At 45.7% G+C, this 24,295-nt stretch overlaps 2 protein-coding genes across 8 annotated transcripts in view; one reads left to right on the top strand and one right to left on the bottom strand.

The window, feature by feature from the left end:
• nlrx1 (NLR family member X1) overlaps window positions 1-12,808 on the bottom strand; it is a 36,934-nt gene extending 24,126 nt beyond the window's left edge. The window contains exons 1-5 of one of the 7 annotated variants that reach the window (XM_085916229.1): window positions 12,420-12,808; window positions 5,451-7,383; window positions 4,285-4,345; window positions 3,334-3,443; window positions 965-1,355 (exon numbers count right to left, since the gene is read on the bottom strand). In XM_085916229.1, the coding sequence (XP_085772355.1) occupies window positions 965-1,355; window positions 3,334-3,443; window positions 4,285-4,301 (518 nt within the window). In that variant the 5' untranslated portion in view covers window positions 4,302-4,345; window positions 5,451-7,383; window positions 12,420-12,808. The other 6 variants (XM_085916231.1, XM_085916227.1, XM_085916228.1 and 3 more) reach the window with 6 other exon arrangements.
• Window positions 12,809-16,852: 4,044 nt separating this feature from the next.
• The window catches only part of efhd1 (EF-hand domain family, member D1), a 54,228-nt gene continuing 46,785 nt past the window's right edge, over window positions 16,853-24,295 (top strand). The window contains exon 1 of the mRNA XM_085916235.1: window positions 16,853-17,248. Within this exon, the coding sequence (XP_085772361.1) occupies window positions 16,965-17,248 (284 nt within the window). The 5' untranslated portion in view covers window positions 16,853-16,964. The remainder of the gene's footprint in view (window positions 17,249-24,295) is intronic.

Genomic DNA, 24,295 nt, shown 5'->3' with positions numbered 1-24,295 from the left:
GAAAGTACATCAGGACTTTAAAAATATTTTCTAAATTTCAGCAACGGCTCTGTCACAAAAATGCGACCAGCTCAGTGCAGTTGCACAGTCGGCGACCCGCTACAGTTGCGTGTTTGGCGGTGCGCTGCAGTTGGGCGATTGGACAAAAATGTGCAAATGAATGCTTAAAAAAGGTGGGGATTTTTTTTGCTTGGAACAGATGAAAAATTGTTCCATTATTTGTAATGGGAAAACATGATTCGGAATTCGAACGATTCACTTCTCGAACAGCCTTCTGGAACGGATTGTGGTTGAAAGCCGAGGCTCCACTGTATGTGTGTGTGTGTGTGTGTGTGTGTGTGTGTGTGTGTGTGTACACACACACACACACACACACACATACATACACACACACACACACATTGTCCCCACAGGGGTCGCGGGCGTGCTGGAGCCTATCCCAGCCGTCATCGGGCAGTAGGCGGGGGACACCCTGAACCGATTGCCAGCCAATCGCAGGGCACACAGAGACGAACAACCATTCGCACTCATACCTAGGGACAATTTAGAGTCTTCAATCGGCCTACCAAGCATGTTTATGGGATGTGGGAGGAAACCGGAGTGCCCGGAGAAAACCCACGCGGACACGGGGATAACATGTAAACTCCACACAGGAAGGGCCGGAGGTGGAATCGAACCTGCACCCTCCTAACTGTGAGGCGGCTGTGCTACCCAGTGCACCACCGAGCCGCCCAGATTTTTGAAAATTTGTGAAAAATTTCACATATAAGTTGCTCCTGAGTATAAGTCGAACACCCACCCAAACTATGAAAAAAAACGAGACTTATAGTCCGAAAAATACGGTGTGTGTGTGTGTGTGTGTGTAAGTATTGTGAGAAAGTAGCATGAGTTTTTCTCTTCACATAAATTAATACGATTAATTATAAGTGTGTACACATGAAGCCACATCACAAAAATATCTTACTTAGTTAGCTTGCCAAGATCCTCACAGGAAAAGGGAATCAGCAGTTTGAAGTCAGTCAGCGTGGTCCCAGCACACCAATCCAGCACAAGCTTTCGGACAATTGTGCTTTTACCTGTTCCAACTGCCCCATACAGCAGCACGTTGAGTCCTCGGTCCTCGCGCCGGTCTTCATTCATTACAAAAAGTTGTTCTACAGTCACAGAATGGCTGGAGGAAGCCTGGATTTTCAGTGGAGAGATTAGGAGTCCTGCTTTTTCCTCTGGCTTTCTCTCAAGGATCAGTGGATCCACGTGCATCGTCTCTGGGCTAAAGTAGCCTCCAAACTGCTTCTCTTCCTGGGGTAGATGGCTGAACCATAAGAACAGCTTGTTCTTGTGGATTTCAGTCGCATCTAAAAAGGTGAATGGGGTTAAAAAAAAAACACTAGGTTGGTTTGAAGTGTATCAAGTGTGACAATTTTAGCAGAGAGATAAATGAGATGCATGTAAATGATGACTGATAATGATGACAATAACTTGCTCAGCTAATTTACCATAGATTTTCACACCATAAGGCGCACTGAATTATAAGGCGCACCCTCATTGAATTTTCTTTATTATAGATTATTTCATATATAGGGCGCACCGGATTAAAAGGCGCCTAAAATATAAGCTATACTGCAACAAACTGATGTTGACAAGGGTTGCGGTACAGCCAATAACCAATGAGCCCTCTGTAAACAATCGCGTTTCTCAAACTATCTCCTATAAAATGATCGGAACTGACTAAAGTTCGATCTATCACATTGGTACTGCCTACTTATGTTTCCCTTCCATATTGATCCGTAAATTTACTCGAAACATTAACGGAGCAGCCTATTTTGAAATGAAATAGCCTCGTGCGGATAGCAGCTATCATTATAGCATTAGCCACCCGGAAACTCCCATGAGCCTCAGCTTGCAGATTCCCACGAGCCTCAGCAAAGTGTCGTGGCAGCCCCCCCTGTAAACAAACCATAAAAGTGATCGGAACCGACTAAAGACTGATTTAACACATTGGTGCTGCTTATTTATGATTCCGTTGGATATTGATCCGTAAACGTACTCGAAAACATTAATGGAACAGCCTATTTTGAAAAAAATAGTCTCGCAGGTACAACAGTGACGCCCCCTGACCACGGTTGCCGTAATGCTGGGAAGCGATGCGACCTTATAATTTACTAGTCGTACTAAAACGTACTGTAACATTTTGGCAGAGCGCTGTGTACAACCAGTATGGATCGACAAATTCATCAGTTGATCTGTATATAAGGCGCTCTGCGTTACAAGGCGCACTGTGGTTTTTTGAGTAAATTTTAAGTTTTTAAGTGTGCCTAATAGTGCGAAAAATACGGTACTATAAAGTGTTGTGTCTATTTTCCTCTAAAACCAGGGGGCACACGGTAAGATTTTAAATTTGTTGGCCGACTCCCAAACTATGAGAGACCCCACACTGGATGAGAAGAAATCATGAGTAATCAGCGTGCCTCTTTGTCCTTGGGGGACACCGCACACAGTGTGAAGTTGGGTCAAAATGAATCCAACCTGTTGAATATCCATGATTTAAGGTCGGATGTCCTTCCGAGCAGCCGAGATCAGCCTGAAGACACCACACACGTTATGATTATCTACTAAGATTGTCTTTGGATCCATTATCAGATTCGTGGCTGACCTATGATTGTCGGGAGGGGCTATTCGGTGATAAATTTGGGCTGATGGTCCTGGTGTGTGAACCTAGCTCAAGGTATTTGAACAGTGGGGCCATTGCTTTATTTGTGCTGGTTTTGTTGTTGTGTTTTAAAAAGGACTGTCTTCTAAGTTCTGTTTGCAATCCAGGTGTAAACACCTGGAAATAAAAGATAAAATGTTTCCCTCTTAGGGCGGCTCGGTAGAGCACTGGTTAGCACGCCCGCCTCACAGTTAGGAGTGATTGGGTTCGATTCCACCTGCGACCCTTCCTGTGTGGGGTCTGCATTTTCTCCGAGCACTTCGTTTTCCTCCCAGATCCCTAAAACATGCTTGGTAGGCCGATTGAGTACTACAAATTGGCCCTAGGTGTGAGTGCGAATGCGATTGGTTGTTCGTCTCTGTGTGCCCTGCGATTGGCTGGCAACCAGTTCAGGGCATCCTCCGCCTGCTGCCCAATGACCGCTGGGATAGGCTCCAGCATACCCGAGACCCCCGTGGGGATAAAGCAGTACACAAAATGGATGGATGGCTGGATGTTTCCCTCTTGTCTCATACTTTTATTTTTCCCCAAACATTTTCAGTGTAAAACAAAAGTAAAGGATTTTGCCTAAAAATACTTTTGATGCTGAAAAAAAGACATTTTTATTCTAATGAATTATTCACCTGGTTCTACTGCCGTGGAGACATTCCTGCAGTAAAATCCAGCACCAGGATAAAGACAAATATCCACTCTCCTCTTCCACTTCCAAAACATGAAAAGGTGATTCAACTGTCTGAGAGAAACACAGTCGTATTATTCTGGTCAGTTCAGCAGAAAATCATTGTTCATCAATTTTATAGGATGCGCCACTCCCATAACCAGAATGGTCAGTTTCATGACTTAACACATCATGTTTTTGACGGTAAGTATTATTCAGAATGATTATGCTACACATCAGGCACATGGACAGATTAGACACCAAGACCCTGCCATTTGAATGTGCGTAGACTTTGATATTCACAGAAGCTTCCCTTCACGTCTTTGATAAATAGATTTAACGGTAATTATTAATTTTAATTGAGGGTGTCCTATTTTGGGGGGAGGGGGAGGGACACCTACCCCCAAAATGTCTGTGCAATGCCTGCTTCAAATAATGTTTTAACAGCAGAAAACAGATGCCAAAGTTCTGGTTGCATGTTGAAACAGGTATAATAGCACACCCCAGGTATTGACTGTAGGATTCAAGACACCATGCCAAATTATCACATTTCATTGGAAGTGCACTTTCATTTTAGTCCCACGTAAACCAAACCCATTCATTAACACACACACTTAAATATCACCAAGACAGCTGTTGTTGTTTGCAGTTCGAGTAATGTCAGACAGGTCTGTACACTTAGATGTACTTCTGGTTTGGACTTGTGCATGATCCCCAGTAGGAAAGTTCTCATCTAAATGCGCATCTGCAATGTTAGTTTTATATCTGAAATCTAGCACCTAATCCAGGAGTTTTCTCACTTTCCACATTCCATGTCTTGTCAATGTTTTGTATGTCAGTGAAGAGGACTTCAAACAACGATTAGCAAAAATAAGTAACACGTCACTTGAGAAACTTCTACATGATTAAAACTTACCGGTGTATCGAAGTCATCCTTCTAGTCGGCAATGCCAGCGGAAACTGCACGCGGGCTTTAGCTGTATAGAAAACAATGCAAGGTAGAGTAAAGTTAACGAAATTAATACATGTTTGATCCCAAATATATGTATTCTACCGTGGTTTCAAAAACACAATTAATCCTTACATCTGCTGTTGAGCAGCAGTCGACGGAGTTAGACGGAGTTATTTCTTGACACCTCCCGCGCCCAATAAACTGGACCCGCAGTTGCATTAAGGTCACTTACATGTTTGTGAATGACCTTTCTTATTGACAGTGTTTACCGTTGACATTGTAAACTGGTATACTGTGTACACGAAGCCGGGTAAAATGAAGAGACAGCTCGTACATTATAAATGCCAATGTCGTACGGTCATTTTTACTGTCTACAGCAGAGCACTTACTAGTAGCCGTCGTTAAATGTCATTCGTTAAATGGTTTTCCTCCATCTCAAATGTCTTGCCTGAGTCGAGTGAGCTCCTAAAAAAGTGTGGTGAAGTGTCGTTCGCTTCTCTAGAAGGAAGCGCTTTCACTCTGCGTCCGCAACAGCTGCTTCAAAATAAAACTGACCGTATAATCCTCTTCTGTAGTACGTAGTCATAAAATATATTCTTATTCTCCAACGTTCACAACACGTTAGGGCAGACACGCACACACGCGCGCGCGCCCACAAACAAATAGGGAATACTACTGACTTCAGAAAGGTAAATACCGTATTGGCCCGAATAAAGGACGACCCTGATAACAAGACGACCCCCACTTTTTCAAGATTCAAGTTTGAAAAAATACTTTTTGAACACCAAATTTAATTTTCACACAGAAAATTACAGAACATCTGAAACAAATGATTATGACTATATATTCGAGAGAGAAAAAGCATGTTATTTTGCCTCATTCAAATCATGCAAAAACTGTCTAATCACATCTTAATATCTGAACATTTAAATATGTAAACTTAAGTGCAATCACATTTGTAAAGGAATGGCTTCTGGTTTTAGAAATGTGAATAAACCAATCTACTGTGATAAAACAACAAAATTGCAATAACTGCATTAATAACCATCAAAGTGAAGTCTAACTAACTGTAGTCTTGAAACAAATCTGAATAAGGAAAAATGTTGCAATAAAATAATGCAAACTGTTACCGCTATTGTTGGGGAGCCTGAGGACTCAGATGGTTATGCTCTTTTCGCCCCCTGGTATCAGTCAGAACACAGGAGGAAAGACATCGTTCAGTTTTGATTGCTTTACTGAATTATTGGCAAAAAAGTAACAGGCACTGTGGCTCATAGGGGCATGCAGGCAAACTGGCAAAAGGGTATAGTCAAAGTCAAAATCAAAGTAATTAGTTGTCAATTTCTTCACGTTAAGACACACAAAGAGATCGAAATTACGTTTCCCACCATCCCATGGTGACTAGACACATCACACAATACATACAAGCAAATAGCACAAAGAGTAAAAATAAGAAGGCACAAACAACGAATAGATAAAAGCGATGAATAATAAACAAATAACCTTAATAAATAACTAATAAATAAATAAATAGATAAATAAGAGGAGAAAAATGGAGCAAGCGTGCACACAGCAGACAGCCAGAATATAGCACAAAAGTACAGGACATTATGCAGCCGAGAGTGGAAGGGGGAAAGAGTTAAGGATCCTGACAGCCTGTAGTATGAAGCTGTTGGTGAGTCTGGTGGTGCGGGAGCTTCTGTACCTCTTCCCAGAGAGCAGAAGATCAAACAAAGAGTGAGCAGGGTGACTTGCATCACACACAATCACGGTCGCCTTGAGGGTGAGATGGGAGGCGTAAATGTCCTTCAGGGAGGGGAGTGAAGCACCAATGATCTTACTAGCTGTGTTCACTATGCGCTGCAGGGCCTTCGTGTTGTATTCAGTGCAGCTACCACCCCACACAGCGATACAACTGGAGAGGATGCTCTCAATAGTGCCACGGTAGAATGTGGTCATGATGGCAGGAGGAGCACTTGCTCGCCTGACTTTCTGCAGAAAGTACAGGCGGCTCTGAGGTTTCTTCGGCAGCGACGCAGTATTGGTGGTCCAGGAGAGGTCCTCACTGATGTGCACCCCCAGGAATCTGGTGCTGCTCACTCTCTCCACCACAGCACAGTCGATGGTCAGCGGCGCAGGTGTTGGGTGTGACCCTTCCGGAAGTCAACAACAATCTCTTTGGTCTTGCTGACGTTCAGCAGGAGGTTCTTGTCCCTGCACCACGTGGCCAGAAGGTCGACCTCCTACCTGTATTGAGTCTAGTCGCCCCCAGTGATGAGACCCACCAGAGTCGTGTCGTCAGCATATTTCAGCACGCGGTTGCTGCTGTAGGTTGCAGTGCAGTCATGCGTCAGCAGGATGAAGAGCAGCGGACTGAGCATGCAGCCTTGGGGGGGCCCCGTGCTCAGCGTGATGCTGTCGGAGATATTGTTGCCAACACGTACTACCTGAGGCCTCTGACAAAGGAAGTCCAGTAGCCAGTTGCAAAGGTAGGTACTGAGGCCCAGCTTGTGGAGTTTGCAAATGAGACGCTGTGGAACAATGGTGTTGAATGCAGAACTGAAGTCCAAACAGCAATCTCACATACGAGTCTCTTTTCTCCAGGTGGGTGAGGGCAGAGTGGAGGGCAGAGCAGATGGCATCCTCAGAGGACCGTTTGGCTCGGTACGCAAACTGGAAGGGGTCTATGGTGGTGGTGGGGGGGGGGGGGGAGAACGGATCTGACGTGCACCATTACAAGCCGCTCAAAGCACTTTATGATGATGGGTGTCAGTGCCACGGGGAGGTAGTCATTGAAGCAGGAAGGAGCAGGTTTTTTCGGCACAGGTATGAAGGTGGCAGCCTTTTAAAATGATGGGACAATGGGAAATGTTAAAAAAGTCCGTGAAGACATTCATCAGCTCCTCAGCGCAGTCCTTCAGCGCTCGACCCGGGATGTTGTCTGGGCCCGCCGCCTTACGGGTGTTGATAGCAGCAAGCGTCCTCCTCACGCTAACGGCAGAGAAACACAGGGACTGCTCGTTCGGGTGTGTGTGGTGTGTGTGTGTGTGTGTGTGTATGGTTCTGCAACAGACAGAAATATAAGGTCAGAGTCAAAGTCAGCTTTATTGTCAATCACTTCACATGCCAAGACACGCAAAGAGATCGAAATTGCATTACCCACTATCCCACGGTGACAAGACATACACAAAAACATCCAAAACAACACAAAAAGTAAAATTAAGAAGGAACATACAACTAATAAACAAGAGCGACAAATAAACATAAATAAATAAACAAATAGGAGCAAAAACGGAGCAAGTGTGCATACAGCAGACAGAATATAGAACGAAAGTAATGCAAGGCAGCCAACGCGGCCCAAAAGGTCAGGACGTGACGCAGCCGAGGGCGGAGGGCGGAGAGAGTTCAGGATCCTAACAGCCTGGAGTATGTACTACTATGTACTACCAGTACTACTCCGAGTCGCTCCCGGATGACCGAGCTTCTCAGCTTATCTCTAAGGAAGAGCCCAGACACCCTGCGGAGGAAACTCATTTCGGCCGCTTCTATCCTGGATCTCGTTCTTTCGGTCACAACCCATAGCTCGTGACCATAGGTGAGGGTAGGATCGTACATCGACCAGTAAATTGAGAGCTTTGCCTTTTGGCTCAGCTTTCTCTTCACCACGACGGACCGGTGCAGAGTCCGCATTATCGCTGACGCTGCACCAATCTGCCTGTCGATCTTGCGCTCTATCGTGCCCTCACTCTTGAACAAGACCCCAAGATACTTGAACTCCTCCACTTGGGGCAGGATCTTAACGCCGATCCGGAAAGGGCATTCCACTCTTTTCTGATCGAGGACCATGGCCTCAGATTTGGAGGTGCTGACCCTCACACCGACCGCTTCCCACTCGGCTGTGAACCGCCCCACTGAGAGCTGGAGATCACGGCTTGAAAAAGCCAACAGCAACACGTCGTCTACAAAAAGCAGAGACGCAATGCTGAGGTCCCCAAACTGGACACCCTCAACGCCTCGGCTGCGCCTAGAAATTTTGTCCATAAAAGTTATGGACAGAATCGGTGACAAAGGGCAGCCTCACTGGGAACGAGTCCGACTTACTGTCGGGAATGCAGCCCAAACTTGGGCATCGGAGATACAGGGACCGAATCGCCCTGAACACTTGGCTTGGCACCCCGTACTCCAGAAGCACCCTCCACAGAACTTCTCGAGGGACATGGTTGAACGCCTTCTTTAAGTCCATAAAACATGTGGACTGGTTGAGCGAACTCCCATGCCCCCTCAAGGATCCTGCCGAGGGTGTAGAGCTGGTCCACTGTTCCACGGCTAGGACGAAAGCCACACTGCTCCTCCTGAATCCGAGGTTCGACCTCCCCATGGACCCTCCTCTCCAGCACCCCTAAATAGACCTTACCAGGGAGGCTGACGAGTGTGATTCCCCAATAGTTGGAACACACCCTCCGGTCCACCCTTCTTAAAGAGGGGAACCACCACCCCAGTCTGCTAACCCAGAGGCACCGTCCCCGATGTCCACGGAATGCTGTACAGGTGTGTCAGCCATGACAGCCCCAAAACATCCACACCCTTTAAAAAGTCGAGACGGATTACATCCACGCCCAGGGCCTTGCCCCCGAGGAGTTTTTTAACTACCTCAGTGACTTCGACCCCAGAGATTGGAGAGTCCACCTCAGTCTCCAGACCCTGCTTCCCTAATGGAAGGCGTGTTGGTGGAATTGAGGAGGTCTTTGAAGTACTCTCCCCACTGACTCACGACGTCTCGAGTCGAGGTCAGCAGCATGCCATCTCCACTGTAAACAGTGTTGACGGTGCACTGCTTCCCCCTCCTGAGACGCCGGATGGTGGACCAGAATTTCCTCGAAGCCGTCCTAAAGTTGTTTTCCATGGCCTCGCCACACTCCTCCCACGCCCGGGTTTTAGCATCAGCAACCCCTGAAACCGCGTTCCGCTTGGCCATCCGGTACCTGTCAGCTGCCCCTGGAGTCCCACAGGCCAAAACGGCCCGTTACAACTCCTTCTTCAGCTTGACGGCATCACTTACCGCCGGTGTCCACCAGCGGGTTCGGGATTGCCGCCACGACAGGCACCAACCACCTTGCAACCACAGCTTGGACTCAATGTCCACCGCCTCCTCCGGAACGTGTGAAATGCTCTGTCAGAGGGGGGAGGTGAAGCTCTTCCTGACAAGGGATTCTGACAGACGTTCCCAGCAGACCCTCACAATACGTTTGGGCCTGCCAGGTTGGACCGGCATCTTCCCCCACCATCGGAGCCAACCCACCATCAGTTGACAGCTCCGCCCCTCTCAAAGTCAAAGTCCGCTTTATTGTCAATTTCTCCACATGCCAGGCACACAAAGAGATCGAAATTACGTTCCCCACCGTCCCACGGTGACTAGACAGTACACAACACTCGTAGCACAAAGAGTAAAAACGAACAGATAAGAGCAACGAAGAAGTAATAAGTGCCCGGTCCGCTCGACAGCACGCCAGCCGCTCCAGTAGCACAGCAGAGTCCGGTGTCCAGCGACCGGACAGTCGCCAGAAGAATGGAAGGCACGGCCGGGCGAGTTGGGCACGCCGCTAGCCTGGCCCGGACGCCTCCGTGCTTCCCCCTCTTCTGCCTCCTCGCACACCGCTTCCGACGCTGCTGGTCCGGGGAAGGAGTAGCAGACGAGTCCAGCGATGATGCAGGCATTGTAGTCCCAGTGACTTTAATGTCCCCGCATCAAAGTCCGAAACGCCGCAAAACTCGCTTTCGCCGACGTCGAGCAGAACCTGCCTGCCGTACTCGTAGCGCTACGTGGTGCGATCAGACAAACACATAAAACTGTCTGACAAACACTCATTAAATGAACAAAAACACCGATCGGCAGGGACGGAGAGAGGCCGCTGCGTGTGCACGCGCCGCCATCTTGCCATCATTCACCAGAGTGTCCAAAACATGCGGCCGACAAGTCAATCATCGAACTGCGGCCTAGGGTGTCCTGGTGCCAAGTGCACATGTAATATTATCTGAAAGAGGCACCGTATCATCAGCTATACCGGTCAGGGTGGAGCGATTGGATTTGTCTACTACCTCAGTGAAAAGTGTGTTCACATGTACTGTAGCACTATTCAAACTGTGACGCTTTAGTCTACACAAGGAGCTATGTGCATGCTGGAAGTCTAGCCTAGCGCGAGTTAACTTTAACTTAACTGACTCCAAACCCATCCTGACAGGTGGTCTAATCACCTGTGCCCCGGCCTGCTCTAAAGTGACCTGTCCTGACTGGCTCAAACAGTAATCTATATTCCTAGAAAGAGTGAAGGCGCCTTCACGGTTAGGATGAAGGCCGTCCTTCCTCAGCAGGTCGGGGCGGCCCCAGAAAGAGGACCAGTTATCTATAAAATACAGTCCTTGCTTTTTACTGAACCCAGCCATCCATCGATTAAGGGAGACTAATCTACTAAACCTCTCATCAGAGCCTCTCCCAGGCAGGGGGCCAGAGACAAATACTCGATGCCGACTCATCTTTCTGGCAAGAAAGTCCTCGCTATGTTTTTCTTTGTGATCTCAGATTACCTCATCCTAACATCACTGGCGCCGACGTGTATCACTATGTCCGAGTAGCTAGTGTTGTTGGAACTAGGCTGTTGACTAGTCCTATTGCGAGTCAGCTCCTTAAGATTAGCTTCTATGTCGGGTGCTCTGCTCCCAGGAATACACATTACCGTGGCTGGATTTTTAAGCGTGATATTTCGGGTGATGGAGTCACAGTACAGGTGCGAGGGCCAATAGACCGAGAGGACTTTGGAGGGCTATGCGTCTTACCTGGCTCATCGCGATTAGCAAGCCGCTTGAGGCTAATGGTAACGGGGCTAGCGAGCTGACTACAGTCCGCGACAGTGTCCGCCACATCTACTGTTATCGCACTATTCTGCTCTAACTGGCGGACACGTCCCTCTAGCAGGGACAACGTCTCTAACAGAAGGGTGCAGTTGGTGCACGAAGCCGTACAAACCTCTTGATCCGCAGCCATACTTACGTGTCCGATGTTCGACGGTAGACAAACGGCCACCAAACAATAGCAACCCGGAAGGCTAGCTCGATTTAACGATTTAAATGATCAGCTTATCAGCAAGATTTGAAAATGCCTGAAAACGATCCTGATGATTTGAAGCAGATGTGCTGCAGTCAAAACGTCCAAACGCAGTCCGACCACAACCTCTCTTTCATCTATTCCCTGCCTTTGGCCGCCGCCCAGCTTACACTGCACCCGACCCATTTGCCCCCTCCCACAGGTGGTGAGCCACCAGACGCTCGCCTTTAAGCCCCACCTCCAGACCTGGCTCCAGAGGGGCCCGGTTACCTGCGTCCGGGCGAGGGAAATCGAACTCCATTTATGTTTTTCTTCATAAGGGTGTTGTGTGAGCCGTGCTTTGTCCGGCCCCTCAGTTAGGACCCTTTTGCCATGGATGACCCTACCAAGGGCATGAAGCCCCGGACAACACGGCTCCTAAGATCATTGGGGCGTGCAAACCCCTCCACCACGTTAAGGTGACGACTTATGGAGGGGGCGTAACGGTTACGCTATACTAAATAACCATAAATGGAATGCTCTCTGCAACACACCGAACATGTCATCGATCGAGACAACAAAATACATTTGCTGGCGACCGTTAGTCGCCGTGGCGCTGCGTAACGGCTACTCGTACGATGCGAGGAAATCTTAAAGGAGCACGCCGAAACTATCAATCAAACGGCGCACACACGAAACAAACCGCGATCAGACAAACGGCACAACAGAAGACAGTGGTAACAATGAAACAGTAGACAGGAGTAACCATGAAACAGTAGACAGTAGTAACAATGAAATGTATATACTCACTTTGTGTCAAAGACGCACATGATCACAGCAACACACTCAGTCGATACCAGCAACTTTTATCTTACCGATGCGCACAAGCTCCAACAACCGCGATAAGCTGAGGTAACTCACGCGAGACGTAAGGCGCGATGACGTAACTGTCCAAAAATCTATAATGTCTAGACCACAAATATATATGTATATTCGGACCAATACGGTAATACATAAATACCTTCATGTTTTACTGACGTGGCGATCAATCGGGATGAGGGATGTGAGACGGACGACCACCCTCGATGACACTGCCAGGACAATGGGGTTGATCTTGAACGACGTCACGTTCGCTTATAAATATTCAGCAGATACGAAAGGTCGGACAACTGGAATGCCGACAACTGCTGCACGCATCATTTTGGAGGAGGTTGACGTCCCATGAGCGAAATTCCAACACGGTTTCAGTGCCAAGCATAGTATGGAACAAGTCAAACGTTGGCTGACATGCAGAGGCCTCAAAGTCAGCGGGAAGAAAGCCGTTTTGGTCGAAAAGTAAGTGTTGCGGCGACCTGGGAGGTGCGCACCTGTTTGTGGGTGCATGTGACCACAAGGGGTCATTGCAGGTGTACGACGTGAACCTGCAGCATGCAGTGGAGCTCTTCAGAGCGGCTCAACAGCTGAGCGCAATCTATCCTGATTGGGAGCACGCACACACCAGGGTTCATAAGCAGCAAACGGCACAATCCTCTTGTCCAGTGAGCAGCAAAAGCAAACAACACAATCCGTTCGATCAGCGAGCAACACAGCAGTAGCAGCGAACCGCACTGAGCTCCACGGAGAAAGGAAAAAAAAAAAACATGGGAAGAGGAGACCAAAGGGACTACCAGTGAGCTCACAGTTCTCAACTGGACCCATTTAGTTCACCATTTAGAGCACTTGTAGTCGGTCTGGAGAATGTGTTGTCTTTATGACAAGCATTAAGTTGTATATTGACTTTTGTTTGGAAAGGACAACTTTATGTTCAAGACCTTTTCTTTCTTTCCTTCAGTAAAGAGAACTGAACTTTATCTACATTGTTTATTGGTTTATGTGTTAAAAAACATTAAGCTGCATTGCTTTATTTGGAAGAAAATTGTACCTTTTCTTTAAACTCATCCATTTTTTTGTATGTGTTTTAAAGGTTTTTCACCTTGATTGTTTCGTTCAATAAAAAACCTGAGCAAAGAGTGAAAGCCCAGTCTGGTCAAGTCCTTTTCAAGTGTGGAAACCCATGACGTTAAAGTACTGTTTCGTGTTGCGCAGAATGTCCAATGTTGAGGCAGGACAACAAAGATGTGGAGTATAGGGTTGGTTATTTATTGGCAAGATATTGGGTTGTGTAATGGCGGCCAGTACACATGGCACGACAGCAGATGAAACAACAGCTTCTGTCTCCAGGTCAGCTTGTTTTATACTGTCCGGAAAGTTGGGAACTTGTACATGACCATTTCGTACCTGAGTGTGGGGGGCGTCACCCCCCTGTGTGTATTCATCCAGTTATGTGTGTTGTATCCATGTTCTGATTGAGCAGTTCTGTTTACATAAAATAATAAAATAATTGTACATATATGAGCATCACATTGTACAGAGATTGTCTCCCCTAATAGAACATGTACACATTGCTGTTGCTCTCTCTTCAGTACACTTGCCAGTAAGCTTTATTTTGCGATAGCTCTCACTCCCGTGAGGTCTTGCTAGGTAACCTCTTGTTGCTGACTTTCCTGAAAATTAATTGACAAGCATAGTGTGGAACAACTTAAACATTGGCTGACATGCAGAGACCTTAAAGTCAGCTGAGAGAAAGCCGTTTTAGTCAACAGGTAAGCTTTATTGCGTGATAGCTCTCTTCTCAGGTGAGGTCCTGCAAGCTAACCTCCTGTTGCTAACTTTCATGAGAATTAATCAACAAGCATAGTGTGGAACAACTTAAACGTTGGCTGATATGCAGAGACCTTAAAGTCAGCTGAAACAAAGCCGTTTTAGTCGATGGGTAAACCTTATTGTGTGATAGCTCACTCAGGTGAGGTCCTGCAAGCTAACATCGTGTTGCTAACTTTTGTGAAAATTGAATATTTGGAAGTCAAAACTTGTTTATTATTATGCTATCAGTATTATTAGATAATATTTGGAAGGGTAATGACAGTGTTGTGATAATGACACAGCTAATGCAAGCTGATCCATCCACTCTGTTTGCACAGATGCCAGCATGCAGTCACGCCCGGACTGACCATAGGGAGAACCGGGAAAGCGCCGGCCTAGGATTGGCCTGCTGGTCTGCGTCACAGTTTTTTGTTTTTTTTTGTTTTGTTTGATTTTTAAGTCTGCCGGTGCGGTGGCGCGCTTATCAGAGAGACACCCCAGGCTACTTAGGCCACTCAGGCCAGGAGCAGGTGAAGAGGGAAAGATGATTGGTGTATATCAATCAATACCTGCCTCCACAGTCCGTATAAACCACACAGAGCGCGTGTGGAAGAAGGGGTGTGTTATGTATGCTGTGGTGTGTCTAGCTAGCGAGCGGTGCAAGTGAGGATAATGGATTTCAAACGTGGTAAAAAGAAGAGGAAAGACGGTGCACAGAGGGACAAAAAAAAAAGGTGCTGGAGGAGGATGCGGCCAAATGCACAAAAGTTACGGATTCGTTCAGTCCCCCGCCACAGTGCCATGAAAAACTGTGTATGCCTGCGCGTGTATGCATGCCAGTTTGCATGTGTTGTGTGCATATGTGCCGCTGCCATGTAATAGGGCTGTCCCTCGGTTGATTTATTGTTAGATTTAGTTCTAGTTGATTTTGTAAGTTGAAGAGTCATTTGTAATTCTTTCTTACATGCACATTCCTCTAAACTTTGTAACTGGCCCTGGCTTAATATCAAATTATGCAGTGGGCAAAAAACACTTTCCAGGAGCAAGATGACGTTGATGATGATGATGTTGAAGTCCAGATTGCCCTATCAGAGAAACGCACGCGGAAAAAGAAAACCATGCCAGGTGAAATGTCACAGGAAGAATCTGTTTTGGATGTTGAGAGGAACTACAACATCAAAGTGCATAATGTAATCCTCGACACATCACAGAGCATCCACTGTCGTTATGCAGCTTCTGTAGTACTCTGCTCAGATTTTGCCTGCATGGACCCAAGAAACTTTCCTCACATCAGAGATAAGGGCTTCCAAAAACAGCTCTGGGAGAGCTTCGCAAATGCCTGGCCATATTTGATGAGCGTGCCACAATTCCAACCTTATAGGTAGAACTGACTGGCCTTGCTAATCAGTGGGAGACACTGAAGATGGCACATTTACTTGGCTATAAAGTCAGGACAGTCATCGAACTTTCAGAAGAGGTTGTGCACACTGAGGATCCTGAGGAGGGCCTAGAGTTGGAGAACACTCACTACTCCTCTTGTAATGACTATCCCATATGCTGCTATCACGTCCTGTCTGCTAACCAGTTCAGGGTGTCCCCCACCTACTGCTCGATGACTGCTGGGATAGGCTCCAGCATGCCCGCGACCCCCGTGGGGACAAGCGGTACAGATAATGGATGGATGTTTTAAACACAGCAATGACTCACATTTTTTAACAGTTGGATACGACTGTAACAAGCAGCATGGTCGTGCACTGGTTAGCATGTCCGCCTCACAGTTCAGAGGCGGCTTCGATTCCACCTCCGGCCCTCCCTGTGTGGAGTTTGTATGTTCTCCCCATGCCGGCGTGGGTTTTCTCCGGGCACTCCGGTTTACTCCCACAACCCCAGTTGCTTGGTATACCGATTGAGCAGTCCAAAATGTCCACAGGTGTGAGAGCGAGTGTGGATGGTTGTTCGTCTTTGTGTGCCCTGCGATTGGCTGGCAACCAGTTCAGGGTGTACCCCGATGACTGCTGGGATAGGCTACAGCATGCCCGTGACCCCCGTGAGGACAAACATTACAGAAAATGGATGGATGGATAACAGTAACAGTTTAATATGCTTCCTAATATGAATACAGCATACAATTGGAAGTTTGCATAACAATTGATCAGTTTGTGCACTCGACTTGTCCAAGTGGAATATCCATCCATCCATCCATTTTCTGAACCGCTTTGTCCCCACGGGGGTCGCGGGCGTGCTGGAGCCTATCCCAGCCATCATCGGGCAGTAGGCGGGGGACACCCTGAACCGGTTGCCAGCCAATCGCAGGGCACACAGAGACGAACAACCATCCGCACTCGCACTCATACCTAGGGACAATTTTTAGAGTGTTCAATCGGCCTACCAAGCATGTTTTTGGGATGTGGGAGGAAACCGGAGTGCCCGCGCGGGCACGGGGAGAACATGCAAATTCCACACAGGGAGGGCCGGAGGTGGAATCGAACCCGCACCCTCCTAACTGTGAGACAGACGTGCTACCCAGTGTGCCACCGAGGCGCCTCCAAGTGGAACATTTTACAGCCAAAAAAAACCAACCATTTTGATTGAAATCAAAATGCCCCAAAGTTTGAAGGCAATATGATCGCGGGTGTTTTGCAGCGTATTAAATGTGATTTTGAGCAGAGGGGCCTAAACCCGTTCACCAAAAACTTCGTCCCCATTTCCGCTCATGCAGTTTTGCTGTCTGAACTTTATTTTGAAGCTTATAAACGGAAGCTGCTTGCGTCATGCAGGCTGGGGACACGCAGTTTGACAGTAGCACGACAAGCGGATCCCGAGATCCAGTCGTTCAAGTTTGCACAATCGAGTCAGTCCCTGTGAGCAACGTCCCCTAAACAGTATGGCGTCAGAAGAGCTCGCAAAGAAGCTACAGTCACGACTGGCCGCGTCGGAAGAGATCGAGCAGAGGCCGGAGCCGGAGGAGACCATCGTTACGGACAAACAGCAGGAGACCGAGGCAGCTTGTGGCGGCACTTCGTCCGAGCTGTCTGCTAAACTAAACCGACGACTGGACATTAACGAGGGCAACGCTCCCTCCCGGGCTAGCCGCGTCTTCAACCCCTACACGGAATTCAAGGAGTTCTCCCGAAAGCAGATTAAGGAGATGGAGGTGATGTTTAAACGGTAAGAAGGAAACTGATTTAAGTACTGGCCTATAGTCCTATAGTAGACAGTTGCCCACGAGCACGCCGAAGTGTCGCCCTGTCATGCAGATTGAAACGAATGAGCCGTGGAAGCTCGTGATGGGATTATGATGAAGACGCTGACGCGCAGTTCCCAGGTGAAAACACTTGGTTGTTTTGATCAAGTTGATTAATTACTCATTTGCTAGATGCAGGCCTATACGCACGTGTAGCAAACATGAAGCCTTCTCTTCCAGTACGTACTGTATGGTTTGGCCAATTGTGTCGCAGTTATTCCACTGATAGTTTTTTCTTTTGTGGTACATTTTTGTTGGGGGTCAAAGTAAAAGTGCCAGCTGGAAAATGACAAAAAGAATTACATGACAAGAAATACCAAGTTACAGAATTAACGAGGCTATTACGTCACACTCTGGCTAACCAGTAGGGGGTTGAGCACTTAAAAGTAATTGAGTTAAATTACAGTGTGGAGATGGGAAACAGTTTAAACAAAGCATTTGACGTTTAAACACCCAACACGTCTGTCTTTGAGTCATTTCCCATTTTTACTCTAAATGGTCAACTTCTTAAGCGGAAGTGTGTTACCCTAAGAAGACAAGTGAATAATTATTTAAAAAAAACTTTCCTGATCACATGAATGGCTCATACTTGTGGTTTAGTCTTGGTTCACTGTGTTTTGTGGTTGTGGATAAGCGTTTTTGTGTTTTTAATATAGACAGACATTTGAATGTGAAATTGTGTTATTAAAATCAAGAGATGACAAGCCCGTCTCTCTGTCTCTCTCTGTCTCTCTCTGTGGGATTTTGTGCGGATTGAACAAGGGGATGTTCATGCACAGCTCATTTTGTGCACCAGTAAAAACATTGATGTCTTGAATTTTAAAAGAAAATTACCTCATTTTTCACCAAAGTGGGGCTCGGTGAATGCGCATATGGTGGGGTTCTGTACCCCCAACAAGGTTAAGAACCACTGGTCTACAGTGTACTTATCTAAACCATGTCGTACGTATGTTTTTTTTCATTTTTTTTTTCAGGCTTTTAGCATCCTCTTTTGGTGGAAAGTTGACACTGCACTGAAGGCAGTGAGTTTTTCACAACTGACTTGTCATGACTTTTCACGTGATCACGTCGCATTTTTCTGCACTCTCAGAGAGGTTACCCCGAGCCTCTTAAAAACGTATTTTCTGCATCTATTTTTAGATATGACCTCATTTGTAATTTGATGATTTTTATCCAGTATTTTTTCTCATGCATCGCGGGATGACTCAAACTTGACCGCCCCAAAAGTGTTGTAAGCTGGGCACAACACTTAATACTGTCACGACTCGTCCCCCAGTTTTATTGTGTGTACATTTTGTCATAGTTTCTGTCCGCGTGTCTGTGTGCTCACCCCTCCCCTCCTGTGTGCCCAGGATTAGTGTGATCACCCTCACCTGCCTCTCGTTACCTGTCTCATATTTAAGTCCTGTCTGCCCCTCACTCCCCTGTTGGATCGTTCTCGTTTCTTGGTTCTGTTTCGGTTAACCAGTCTGTCGGTCGGTCCGTTAAGTTATGTTAATTTGCCGGTTTTGTTGGTCTGTTCCCCTCATCCTCCCTTCCAACTAAATTTTCCCTCAATAAACCCTGGTCCAAGCTGCACTTGATTGCTCCATTCCGATCCTGACTAATACGACCTATACTACATCATTCTGAGATGGTGAAGGGAATGCAAACAAAGTTTTATAGAATTTGTACATGGCGGAAAAAATTAGACACTACGGTAAATATTGAGTAAAGGCTCTATGAATATTTGAGCTCTATTGACATAGACTGACTGCTAGAAATGGTTGTATTTTGGTTCCTTTTTCTAAACAATTGACAGCCCCCAAATTTCAACATGTCTTGTGCAGCAAATAGTTCAAACACTGTTGGTATTTGAACTAACCCCCGAAAAAGGTACCACATTTTTTGGGAGGTACCATTGTGGTTGAGTTGCGAGCTACACGACTGACGTGACTAATAGAATGTCTATGGGGAGTGATTTGTATCAACATTATTCACACAAGTACATCCACGATTTTCACGTTTCTCAGATTCATAAATATATGTGTGATGTCCGCATGTTTTTGTTAGGTTTTTTTTCTTTTTATTGTGGTTGATCAATTGTAAATATTCCATTCTGCATGTGAATTGTCACATTGCAAAACATGGATAAGTATCCGATCTCTGACGACGTGTGATGATGGATTTTGAAAGAAAATTTTGATTGAACTTAAGCAACAAAAATATTAGATACAGGTCGCATATGCAGAAAAAAAAAATCTGAATTGAGCTGCACTGCGAACATAGCCGCAGACTTAATGTAAATGAATGAAAAGTTATTAATCGGCCAGCCTCAATGTTTATGTTGGATTTAGTCCACAATTAGGGAAGCGCGCGATCCGTGCCTCACGACAAAAGCCAGAGCCCATCATCTGTTATCAAATTTACTCACTGCGTGTTCGTTTTCTTTTTCAGTTTTAGGAAAAGACTAAGACACAGAAACAAAATTAGACTTACACAGGTTGGTTGAGTTCAATCACAATTGTTGTTAAGAAACCTCTGTTTATGGGCGATTCGATGTGTCTAGGGGCTGTTGTTTTCCTTTTCGTCTTTCGGCCTTGGCGATCATCTTTGGCCAGATTCTTGGCTGTCTCCCTCTGGCACCTGCTGGTTTTATCTCCAAGTGACCTTCCTATAAACATTCTCCTCCATTCTTGCACATGCACCCACTTCACCCACTTTTGCCCCTTGTCCCGTCATCATCCTTCCAATTTTGTCATTTTGTACGGACTTATGTGAAGTTGTGTGTGTGACACAATCAATTCGTTAATGTTCCCTGACTTTGGAAAGTTCTTACCACTTACCATGCATTTGTTTTTTGTTCTTTTGACACTCTATTTACTTGCTGTCCAGAACCTTCAGTAGTAATCCAAGGCTGGCGTCTAGCATGAGGCAAAATATGACATCAAGCATTAATCAAAACACAAGATATAATCAAGTACAGAACATTCTTAGCAACCTCTGGGACTGCGGTTTTTGCCAGGCAAATTGAGACTTGCGCCAGACACCTTGAGCAGTGTCCGTGATTTAGAATAACATCAAGCATGCATTAAATAGTTCCTTAAGGGCTATTGTGCTATTCAGTCAATATATCAAAAAACATTTATTTCAAAGTAAACAGAAATACATAACAGATCACGAAGTTATAAAAACCTATGCCATTACCATATATATGTAAAAATGTCTCATTATGTATTCTCTATTGATTTGGTGTATAGGTATAATTATATGCTTAAAATGTTTCTTTTATTGCTTTAATATGTGAATATAGTTGTCTGCTTATGTACTTTATTCAATGAGGTTTGAGCATATCTGTTTTTGTCGCTAGGCAGGACTTTTTGTATTTCAACCCCATTCCTTCATTTACTATAGAATTCAAAACTGAACTCCTTTGCTTCTTGTACCTTCTGCAATCAGAAGAGTAGGAAAGGGGTAAAAGAGGTGTGACAGAAGTTGAGTGTTTTTACATGTGCAAACACCTGTAATGCTTCACTGGTACGGTGTAATTATTAATTGCGGACAGTACTATTGATTGGTGTGCTATTGTATGCTTTGGAATGCTTCGCTAGTCATATACCAACATGAACCACTTGATGAAAACGTAAGCAATAGACAATGGGAAGAGTATTTATAATATATAATATATAATAATATAATATATATTTATGCTCATAATTCTGAGCATGTTTTGGATTCCACATTTTTCTATGTAAATAATATGGTCTATAGTGATAAAAACATTCAATTGTAAGTGCTGTTCAAGGTTAAAATAATGTCAGTAACCTTTGAACAGTCACATGGCAGTACAATAAAAAAAAAAACTTGGTCTGATAAAATGGGATATTGTTTGTACTGAGAAAATTCCTTTGCCTCTAAATTAAGCTTTGGTGATGAAACATTGTTGCAAATGAGCAAGAAAACTCCACATTGATCAGTTTGTTAGAACACTTCATGAGTGATGCAAACAATCAGCTCTCAGATACACATAGTGTATGTAGGTGTGGAGTTCAACCGTTCGGCATTTTAAATGAAAGTTCAGTTTTGGTTCTAAAAATGCATGAAAAATGTTCTAAGAAGAACCTGAACTTGTCACTTGTCACACCTGTCTAATTGATCTTAAATGTACAAAATGTAGTGACAAAATGCTTTGCATTATCACATTCATCGACACAACATTTTGAGGTTATTTTAGAAATGGGGTTAGTGAGATGAAAATTTGATTTTGGGATTAAACATTCTGAGTTTAAACCCCAATGTACTGGTGCTAATTTGCTTTGCCCTCAAGCTTTACGCTGGTGGTTCGACAAATGATGACTGTTCTTCAGAAGACTGGTTTGATTGTTTTGTTTCTACTGAATTGCTCTTGCGTTCATAATGTGGACCAGGGAGTTCTTCATGTTGTAATGGAGTAGGCATAGTTTTCCCACTGCATACAATTTAGTTTTACAACTTTAAGGTAAGTTACTTTTGTCTTGAATGCATTTAGCTTCACTCATTTGGCTGCACTGATCCCACAAATGGTACACGCACACATTCCCATGGGACAGCCACCACCCAGTGACCTATTTTTCCTTATCAATCTGTTTCCTGCGACACAGTGACCCACTGGTTAGCACGTCCGCCTCATAGTTCAGAAGTTGCGGGTTCGATTCCACCTCAGGCCCTCCTTGTGTGGAGTTTGCATGTTCCCGTGCCTTCGTGGGTTGTCTCCAGGTCCTCTGGTTTCCTCCTACATTCCAAATACATGCACAGTAGGCCGATTGAGTGTGAGTGTGAATGGTTATTTGTCTCAGTGTGCCCTGCGATTGGCTGGCAACCGGTTCAGGGTTTCTCCCGCTTACACGCCCACGACCCCTGTGGGGAAAAGCGGTATAGAAAATGGATGAATGAATCTGTTTTCCTTTTAGCATTTAGAATTCATCCTTGAACTTGCTAAATATTTTTTGGGCTTTTTCCTTCAATTGGGACCTGATTGTGTATAGTTTTAGCAAACCATAAACATTAACTGAACTGGATGGTTGCAACAGTGAAATACATTTGCTGTGAAAGATTGTCATCGTTACAAAGGCTCAGCCATCTATTATTAGCAAGGACAAAGAAAAAAAACAATGACTTTCACTACAGCCTCTTGTAGACAACAGTATACAGTCATAAAAACAATGGCAAAGTAAAGCAAAACAAATCATCAATGCTGTTATCAAGATAATAAGGCATCGTCCTCAAATAGACTATTTGGTAATAGGCATTTGATGTCACAGGACACTAATGTGTGAGTGTTCGTGGAAGACTGGATGGGAAAGTGGGCCTTCTGTGTGCTTTGTGAGCCCCTGGCATCCCTGAAAAGGAAACCAAATAAAGGGGGTTTTGTGTCTCATGGACATGTCATTCCAAGCGAAGGAACCTCTTTCATTGTGGCGCTCCAGTTGCTAATGACATTCATGGCCCCTTTTTTTTCCTGGCCCAGATTGAGTCTGGTCTGCTACCATTTTGACCATTTACATGCACGTGAGGTGTGTTTCTGGGTGCAATTGCGTGTTCAGTGGAATACTAATTACACCCATATATATCTATCTATCTATCTATCTATCTATCTATCTATCTATCTATCTATCTATCTATCTATCTATCTATCTATCTATCTATCTATCTATCTATCTATCTATCTATCTATCTATCTATCTATCTATCTATCTATCTATCTATCTATCTATCTATCTATCTATCTATATATTTGTGTGTGTGTGTGTGTGTGTGTGTGTGTGTGTGTGTGTGTGTGTGTGTGCGTGTGCGCGTGCGCCTGCGCCTGTGCGAGAGAGAGCGTGCGAGAGAGAGCGTGCGAGAGAGAGCGTGCGAGAGAGAGCGTGCGAGAGAGAGCGTGCGAGAGAGAGCGTGTGCGTGCGCGAGAGAGAGAGTGTGTGAGAGAGGGAGAGACCCCAAGATATTTGAACTCCTCCACTTGGGGCTGGATCTCTTCCAGGTCTCACTTTCATTGCTCACGTGAGCATTGAAGTCACCCAGTAGAACGATCGAGTCCCCAGAAGGAGCGCTCTCCAGCACTTCCTCCAGGGATTCCAAGAACTGTGGGTACTCTGAGCTGCCGTTCGGTGCATAGACACAAACAACAGTCAGGACCCGTCCCGCCACCCGAAGGCGGAGGGAGGCTACCCTCTCGCTCACCGGGGTGAACCCCAATGTGCAGGCGCCCAGCCGGGGGGCAATAATTATGCCAACACCTGCTCGACGCCTCTCACCGTTGGCAACTCCAGAGTGGAAGAGACTCCAGCCCCTCTCGAGAGGGCTTGTACCAGAGCCCAAACTATGTGTGGAGGCAAGTCCAACTATGTCTAGTCGGAACTTTTCTGCCTCACACACCAGCTCGGGCTCCTTTCCAGCCAGAGAGGTGACATTCCATGTCCCTAGAGCCAGCCTCTGCAGCCGGGGATCGAACCGCCAAGGTCCCCGCCTTTGGCCGCCGCTCAGCTCACTTTGCACCCGACCCCTTTGGCCCCTCCTATACGTGGTGAGCCCATGGCAAGGGGGACCCACGTTTTCTTTTCGGGCTATGCCCAGCTGGGCCCCATGGACTAAGGCGGTTTTTAATCTGAAAACATTAAAACGTTTCAATCCTGCTTCTCAATGTAGTGGGGTGGGAAGATGAAAACTGGTCAGTGACAATGTACTGACCCTTGTTTTTGTTTTGCAGCTTTATGAGCTCTTGACACTTAAAACTGTGAGGAGATGAGGAGTCTCAAAATTTCTGACGGGTGTAGAACATTGTAGAAAGTTGGTCGTGTTTTATCACCCCTACTAGTGTTTTACACCTATTTAATAAACATATGTACCGTATTTACCGGACTATAAGTTTCTTCGACATATAAGTCGCACCAGCCTTAAAACGCATGATAAAGAAGAAAAAGACATACATAAGTTGCACCGGAGTATAAGTTACA

The sequence above is a fragment of the Syngnathus leptorhynchus genome, chromosome 7, assembly GCF_054491065.1.
Source record: "Syngnathus leptorhynchus isolate UIUO chromosome 7, UIUO_Slep, whole genome shotgun sequence".
NCBI classification, from domain to species: domain Eukaryota; kingdom Metazoa; phylum Chordata; class Actinopteri; order Syngnathiformes; family Syngnathidae; genus Syngnathus; species Syngnathus leptorhynchus.
The sequence above is the reverse complement of the archived record's forward strand: the minus strand, read 5'-3'. Positions and strand labels throughout refer to the sequence as shown.